The sequence below is a fragment of the Microcebus murinus genome, chromosome 10, assembly GCF_040939455.1.
Source record: "Microcebus murinus isolate Inina chromosome 10, M.murinus_Inina_mat1.0, whole genome shotgun sequence".
Lineage (NCBI taxonomy): Eukaryota > Metazoa > Chordata > Mammalia > Primates > Cheirogaleidae > Microcebus > Microcebus murinus.
In genome coordinates this window covers 43,729,461-43,737,922 of record NC_134113.1, presented here as the reverse complement: position 1 = coordinate 43,737,922, position 8,462 = coordinate 43,729,461, and the positions used below count along the sequence as shown (strand labels likewise).

Sequence of the window (8,462 nt, the reverse complement as noted above, 5' to 3'; positions counted from 1 at the left end):
GGAGGATTGCTTGAGCCCAGGAGTTTGAGGTTGCTGTGAGCTAGGCTGACACCATGGCACTCACTCTAGCCTGGGCAACAAAGCGAGACTCTGTCTCAAAAAAAAAAAAAAAAAAAAGTTTAGTCTAACCACACCTCATTGCTCTGAGCTGATAGAAAATTTAATTTGGGTCATTATTAGGACTCTCCTCTCCACACCCAAGATTACTGGAAGATTCTAGGGGCCTCAGTCCAGTACATTTGGAAAAGACCCTCTAGTCTTCACTCAATGCTGGTTACCTATGCTCATCTTTCCACCTCATTCATCCATTCCACTCGAGCAGCTTTCCTGATTCAATGCCAAGGGTGGCCACAGGGGTCTTGATCGTGGTTGGAATCTCTGATGCCTAGTGTGTAGTCTTCCTAATGGTGCTACACATCCATTCCTATTTAAGTTTCTGATATTCATAGAACCTGCAACTGTCCCTTTCCGTTGTTCCCTTTGGTTGCTACTTACCTCAAACTCAAAAGCCTCTAACTTCTCTAACTTTAACCGGCACAGTTGTTTTTGGTGCAAAGGGGCTTTTTATTTTACTCTGGGGCCAGGAAAGTCCCAGATCTTGTGCCTCAGTCGTCAAAGGGGATGAAGGGTGGGGAAAAGAATCCTCCCTGCATTCTTTTATAGCACTGAGAACAAATCAAATTCTTATCTTAGTACCTGTACAAATCTTACTACATATGCATTGTCCTCCCTATAATCATTGGGTAATTCCCACTTTACGTCCCGAAGCTTGAATTTAGAAACTTGTTTCACGCCACACAGCTATTAAATAACTGTAGGAGCTATAAACTATGCGCATTAGACTTTGGAGCAATGAGGGCATGGTATTTTCACAGTTCCCATCAAAATACTTTGCTCGAGGTCATGTGTGTCAGTGACGAGAAACAAATTCAGATACCTCGCATAGAAGGGAAAATTCTCCGTGTGTGTGCCTCATATAGAGGGCTGGGATTTCTTTAATACTCACTACAATGCTACAGTATAGATTTTAAAATGAAGAAACTGGGTTTCGGGCCCGTTGATGACTTACTTGCTTACCACAAAGCCAGGACTATGTTTACTGGCTCCCATTATGGTGTTCCTTCCATCACACCAAACTGCTGTTGCCTGCCTTAGGGTCAGACTTTCGTCGCAGGAAAACCCCAACACAACCCAATTCAGCTACACAACTAAAAAAGAAAAAAAAAAAAAAAAAAAAAAAAAAAAAGGGGGGGGGCGCATGCGCAGTCCTGCGCCTGAGACTCCACCCCAGCGGCGCACAAGAGTCAGGCGGCTTTTTTTTTTTTTTCTTCGCCCCGCCCCTTTCCACAGTGCCTTTCCAGCCACTACCCGCCCCTTTCCCGCCCGGATGTTATTTTAGTTTTGCCGGATGTTGTTGTGAGTCCGAGAGCCACGTGAGGCGCTGCTACGTCATCACCAGGCAAGCTCAGGAAACATGGCGGCGGCGGGTGTTGTGAGCGGGAAGGTAAGTAACGGCCCCGGGAAAGACCCTTGCTTTTCTCCGGGACTGGTGTGCTTTTGCTCTCCAGGGGCCAAACAGGGGAGGGACACGAGGGCCTTTCCGCTTCAGGAACAGCTCGTGGCTCATGTAGGAGAAGAGGACTTGATGGTGTCAGCTGTTTTCCCAAGAATGCCAGTTCAGCCGAGGAGTTACAGACCCAGCTTCTGCTCCAAGGCCAGCTAGGCCTTGGTGCTCCTCTGCCCCGCCCCCGGAGCTGGGAAGCTTTTATTTGTATAGTCTTTACTAGGTGGTTCCCTAGTTCCTTCTTTTCTCTGACTCTGTTTCTTGACTCTAGTTATTTATGTCTACTGGTGACTCCAGCGTCTTTTCTTTCTGTCTTTGATGCGTTACCCTGACTTGGCTCTATCTTCTTTTGCTTCAGTATGGTGAAGACGTCTTTGCTCCCTTTGGGAGGAGCTGAACAGGTGCTACATAGCTGTGTGCATAGAAGAAAAGAATGAATTGGGTCTGTTTTACGAAACAGTTGGTTGGTGGTTGTCAGCAGCAAGGCATATTTCTACTGAGAGAGCTGGAAATTTACACCATCCTAAGCTTCTTCAGGAAGGCGATTAGTCAAGTATTTATTTCCTAGGCGTTTCCTTGATATTTCCGTGATGGCTATTTCATTTATGGAGGTGTTTCCTAACGAACCCTCCTAGTTCGTTAGGAGTTAGGATTAGGTGTAGAGATTTCTTTGTATACTGCCTATTCATGTTCCAAAGTCACATTTTATGCATAATTATGGCTGTCAGCTTTATGACATGCCACTGGCAGCATTTCCCAGTGCAGAGATATTTCTTTTTTTTTTTTTTTTTTTTGAGACAGAGTCTCACTTTGTTGTCCAGGCTAGAGTGAGTGCCGTGGCGTCAGCCTAGCTCACAGCAACCTCAAACTCCTGGGCTTGAGTGATCCTTCTGCCTCAGCCTCCCGAGTAGCTGGGACTACAGGCATGCGCCACCATGCCCGGCTAATTTTTTATATATATATCAGTTGGCCAATTAAATTCTTTCTATTTATAGTAGAGACGGGGTCTCGCTCTTGCTCAGGCTGGTTTTGAACTCCTGACCTTGAGCAATCCGCCCGCCTCGGCCTCCCAAGAGCTAGGATTACAGGCGTGAGCCACAGCGCCCGGCCTGCAGGGATATTTCATAAAGAGCTGGGACTGACTGGTAATGACTCATCGAACACTAACGACTATTTATTCGTTGTAGATTGCTTTTTCTGCTCCTTGAGTTTCACTCATGTTCTCCCTGTTGCCTTCCCTACTCCGTTTTGAATTATTTGACAACATTTGTGATTTGGTGTGTGGAGTACTACACTAGATGGCAGAATAACAAATATGGGCTTGATTTTGCTGTTAATCTGAAGTGACCTTGGGAAATTGGGCAATTTTGACTTCTCCTTTATATTCTTTATCTGCAGAATGGAGGAGATGCCAATCATTATTTCTTGTATTGGAGTCGTTAGGTTTACATGAAAAAAAATATAGTACATATTTGTATGTACTGGCTATCTTAAATGGTTGGAGGGCTCCTTTCTTGGGGTTATTCATGCTCTGTGGTTGTCTTGTTTGTTTTTGTCTTTTTATATTCACGGGGAATGGTGATCTTCTGCTTGACTCAGTACATATTAAAAGGTTTTCCTATTTGATTTTACATCTTGGCTGATCCAATCTGGGACTTCCCAAGGGGGAAGCTTTCCATTTAAACTACATCTCTCCTTTTCAGATTTGGGTTAATGTTGAAGAACTCTTGAGGCTATGAAGCGGAGTTGTGAAATAGAAGACTTTTTCACTCTTTCTTTGTAGCCACCAGCTTTTATAGTCTGACTTACTAAAATTAGTCATATATTAATATTTCATAACTCCATTTTATAACCTCATTTATTTTTATTGCAAATTCACACCTATTTCCATTACTCCACTAAAACTAGTTTTTTCATGCCAGAAGCCACTTCTCTCCCAAATAATACTATCATGACCAACAAAACTCATTTATTCTTCTCTCAGCAAGTTCAGATCTGGTTTAATGACATCATCATTCACCCAGTTGCATTTTAAACACACTTAGAGGGTTCATTTCTGTAATAGTGTTTAATCAATAACCAAGTCCTATCAATTTTATCTTAAAGGTTTCTTAAATTTGCTGCATCATCTTTACTCTCAATGCACAGTTTAGGCCTTTGGTCTGCCTTGAGTTCTTGGCTGTTTTTCTCCTTGTCTACAGACTCTGTCTCCAGTCCCTTCTCTATACCACCAATGGAGTTGTTTTTCTAATGCACAAATCTGACTGTTTCTTGCTTTAAGAGACAAATGAAAACCCTTTACTTTTTTTACCATCTGCATTAAAATAATAATCAAAGCTGATTAACATGGCATAAAAAGACATGATACCGTTATGCTTCTCTACTTCCTAATCTTTTATCTTTGGGAAAGAGGATAGGGGAGAAATTGTGTTTGTGTATTTATTCTTTTATTTATCTCCTCCCTCCCTCCACCAAGGTTCAGCTAAGACTGCTAGTTTAGAAGTCCAGAGTAGATGTTAACCAAGGCTAACAAGAATTACTTGTGATAATTTAAAAAAAGAATACAGATGCGGGCTATCAGCTCTGTTGAATTACAGTCTCTCAGTGTTGAGATCTAGGATGTAACTTTTACTTGCTTTGAACTTGGTGTTTGAAGAAGTGATGAAGGAAGTTAATTTCTGTCATGTAGAGAAGCAGTGTAAGGGCCAAACTGGTTTCAGAAACGAACTTCACCATATACAAGTGACTGCAGTCAAATTATTTAACCTCTCTGTGCCTCAGTATTCTCATCTATAACATACAGTACCTACTTTACTGGATTAATGAGTAATATTATTAAATATATTAGAACAAAGCCTGGCACATGGTGGATGCTGTGTAGGTGTTATCCCAATTTCTCTGCAAATCATTGGTTGGATATGGCAGAATCTAGAGATTTAGAATATGGTTTTGATATGGCTGTGAACTTTGTTTTCACAGAGTCTTTCCAATTCTTGTTTTAGGAATTGAAAACTATTTTGTTTTAGAAGTCATATAGTAGTTTTGATGATGATGATGATGATGATGGTGGTGGATGAAAGGTCTTCAAAATAGGACAGTGGTTAGGAGATGGATCCCGATTGCTTATTAAATCCTAGCCCGGTTGCTTTATAGCTTTGTGACTGGGAAAATTTCTTAACTTCCCTGTGCTCCAATTTCTTCATTTGTAAAGTGGGGATAATAATTATACTTCCATCATGGAGTTGTAGGGAGGATTAAATGAGTTAATATTTGCAAAGCATTTAGAATAGTGCTTGGCATCAAGTTAGTGTTCAATAAATATTAGTTGCTGTAATTACTATTGCATGGGAAGATTTTTCAGTCTTATGATTGTAAGGTTAGTGTTGGTTCAAAATCAGTTGAATGGTTATTTATGCTGGCAGTTTTCCACAAAGAAATTAAGGCTGCTCACAAATATAAAAGGAATACAGTTATTTATAAGTTAGAAGGAAGCAAAAGGAAAGTTAGGAAAGATAGATGGAACTGGAAATATGATTATTAAATAAACTGTATGCTTTAGTGAGCTACAATTTGGCTATAAGTTTTCCAACAACCAAAGTAAAGAGAGAAACATGATAAGCTATAAGAATTGCAAGATCCATGATAAAATAAAAAGCAAAATCCCCCAAAACACGAGTTTCTGGAAATTAGACCAAGATGTATAGTTTTCTGTGGGTTCTTTCACCTGTATAAGATAATGAATATGATTATACAGCATATTATATCCTTTTGGTAAAAGAAAAACAAGGACCTGTAAATAGTTTGCTAGGTTTCATGCCAATGGGTAGTTCAGTAAGTACGGGGTACCAATATGATGTATTCAGTTCCCTGATGATTGGCTAAATTCAGGAGTTAGTGTTTGTCAGCATGTGTGAATGGATTCAGTCCTACATATATATTGTTTTTCTTAGTTGTGCATTTGAAAATGGATTTGAGTTTGATTAATAACCTTGATTAGTTCTTGGAGTACAGCTATTCTGAAAAGTTTAGAACCATATGCATTAAAAGTCAACCAAATGGGGCGAAGGGTTGACTTCATATGAATATTTTTGGGAGAAGTAGGGACACTGACTGTAAGGCCATCCTGCTTTTGTTCTAACAGGAGATCAGAATTGAATTAATGGAATGAGTTGAATTTACCTATCACAGAGAAGGAGGAAAAGGGAGATAATGTGAAATAGTTTTTGGCATTTTTCTAGTGTCCCTGATGGTTACAGTTACTTTCATTCATTTATTCAACAAATACCTATTTAGCACCTAATTTGTTCCATACTATATTAGGCATTGAGGAGGCATCAGATAGCCCCTGCCTTTGGAATTTACTTCAGTTCTTCAGAAGAAAAACATTAACTAACAATCACACCCTTACCTGTCTGAATAAGAAATACAATATGAATTTCAAGACCTTGATGTGGGTACTATTTTAGTCAGTGTTTATATTCTGAAGACCTACAGACTAATAATCATCGTGAGGTCAGATCTTGAAATGTTGCACCTGCTCTTAGCATAGATCTTGGCACACAGTAGGTAGTCAGTGAAGAGAAAAAAACAAAAAGTTAGAGAAAATGAAGGGATTAAAGTGAGAGATGGGTCCACTAATATAGTTTGCTTGTTTCAGAATTGTGAAATACAATTGTAGTACACTTCCATTCATTTTACGTTTCTCCATAATTGTATTAGAATTTTGTTCCATTGCAAGCAACTTGAAACAATTGAGAAATCAGCTATTACTTTTTCTTAGTCAGAATTTGTTTCAATGGCAGATTCTTACTAAAAAGTAAGAATTTATTTTGTAGCTTAAAATTGACTCTATCTAGTCAAATTTAGATATGTTTATAGTCCTTTGAAATTTTTGTGCTTTAGAAAGATAAATAATATTGTTAGTACCTAGACTTTCCTGTAGAGTTTTTCTTTTCCTAGACTAGATCTTGTACCATGGTAGTTACCTAGGATATAATAGGAGTATGTAATTTTTCTTTTCTGGCATTCTTTAACAAATATGTGAATACCTGCTGTGTGCTGAGTTCTTTGGATACAAATTGGTTGTTATTCTGTAGTTTGCAATTCTTTCTTCTGTAGTTTGCAATTTAATTCATTTGAATTTGTGAATTAATAAAAACATGGCTTTTTTGAAGAATGAAAATATTAAGACTTTGATTAGAAATTGGTACTAGGACTAGATGAAATATTATAATTCAGCCTTTTTATTTTCACTTTTTGGAGGAAGGAAATACTGTATGTACTTGCTTGCATAAGAGAAATCATTCATTTAGTTGTGTGTCTCCTCAGACTGCTAAATTATTTGTCTCTGGTCTGAAATTTTGTGGCACAACTCATATCCTTCAATAATAGTTTCTGCCATCTGTCCTTCATTGAGATTTGTACCATCCTCTGTATCTCAAAGGCTCACTCTTAACTCTCAGAATTTCCATGGTGTGTTACCCTTAGGAGCACCTGTATTCTATATTTTTTTAGTTCCACAGTCATTACTGATTAACACATCCCAAATAAAACTAATTGTTTACTTTCTTCCTTCTGTGCTCCCTATCTCAGTAAATAACTTCATCTACTCAGTTTTGTCCTTGACTCCTCCCCCCTCACTTCCCACATCTAATCAGTCATGAAGTCCTGTCATTTTGACCTTGTAAATAACTTTCTAAACCATCTGCCTTTCCTCATCTCCACTGCCTTAGTTCAAGCCACCATGAATGACTCTCCCTTCCTGGACTACTGCAGCTGTTCATTCTTGGCTCTGTAGCCAGTGTGTTGGCCTAGAAAATGCAAATTTGAGCATGGCATTCCCCAGCTACAACTCTAGTGGCTTTTCTTTGTCTTCAGGATAAATTTTAAACTCTTAAATTCTTTAGCATGGCTTATAAAACCCTTTATGATCAGAACCGATCTGTTTTTGTCTGTAAACTATATTTGAGTTTCAACCATGCATGGAACTCTTGCTCTCTGTATAAAATATATACCCTCTGCCAACAACATACATCCTCTGCCTCCTCATGCACTCTACTAGTTAAAATTGTCATTCTTCAGGTCTCAGCTTATAATGTCACTTTAGCTCAGCTTGCCTGAGCCTCCTGAGTCTAGGTAAGATACTGTTTGTTAGGGCCTGCTGTGGCAGCCTTTTGGTACTTATATGTTGTAATTGTTTTCTTGTCCTAATCCCCAGTTAGACTGTAACTGCTATGAAAAGCAATGAGTGAATTTTGCTTATACCTTGTAGCTTGCTCTCTTCTTGGCATATTGTGGGTATTAACTATATACTATTGAAAAAATTAATAAAATGGACATCTCATTCAGGATTCTATGCATAACTCCATCATACTCTGCCATTGATTTACTGGTTTATGTGATACTGCTTAGTTTAGTCAGACACTTTTCAATGTGTGAGTGCTTTTTCCACTGACACCTTTCAGTCCCAGCATCTAGTTGGTGCTCAGTACATGTGCTGAGTATATGAGTTAAGAAACTTCTAAATTAGATTAGGTGGAATGGAGGATGTTTGGAAGAGTTTGAAACAGCTATTGCTTATGCCATTTTGAAGGATTTGTTAGAAGTCATTTGCAGAGAGAAAGGGTAAAAAGAGTACTCCAAATAGATGGAACAGAATACACACAGAAAAAGGCACAAGGCTTTTAGGAAATGGATGAGTTCAGAGTGGCCCAAGGCAGGAAGGTTTTGTATGTTGGGGAGTGTCAGAAGGTATAGTGTCACTATAGAGGTAAAGGGTGGAGTCAGAAGGATTTTAAGCTCAGGTGTCTTGTGCCCAGATGTGCATTTTATTAAGATCAGTTTTGACACACCTTACACAGATTATTGGAAGGTGACTAGATTTGGAGAAGAGAGACCA

At 39.0% G+C, this 8,462-nt stretch overlaps 1 protein-coding gene across 3 annotated transcripts in view; it reads left to right on the top strand.

Moving 5' to 3' along the window:
• The first annotated feature begins 1,427 nt into the window (after positions 1-1,427).
• TBC1D15 (TBC1 domain family member 15) overlaps positions 1,428-8,462 on the top strand; it is a 66,926-nt gene continuing 59,891 nt past the window's right edge. For 2 of the 3 annotated variants that reach the window (XM_012738840.2, XM_012738839.2), the window contains exon 1: positions 1,428-1,504. In XM_012738840.2, coding sequence (XP_012594294.1) covers positions 1,475-1,504 — 30 coding nt within the window. In that variant the 5' untranslated portion in view covers positions 1,428-1,474. The remainder of the gene's footprint in view (positions 1,505-8,462) is intronic. The other variant, XM_076007164.1, reaches the window with a different exon arrangement.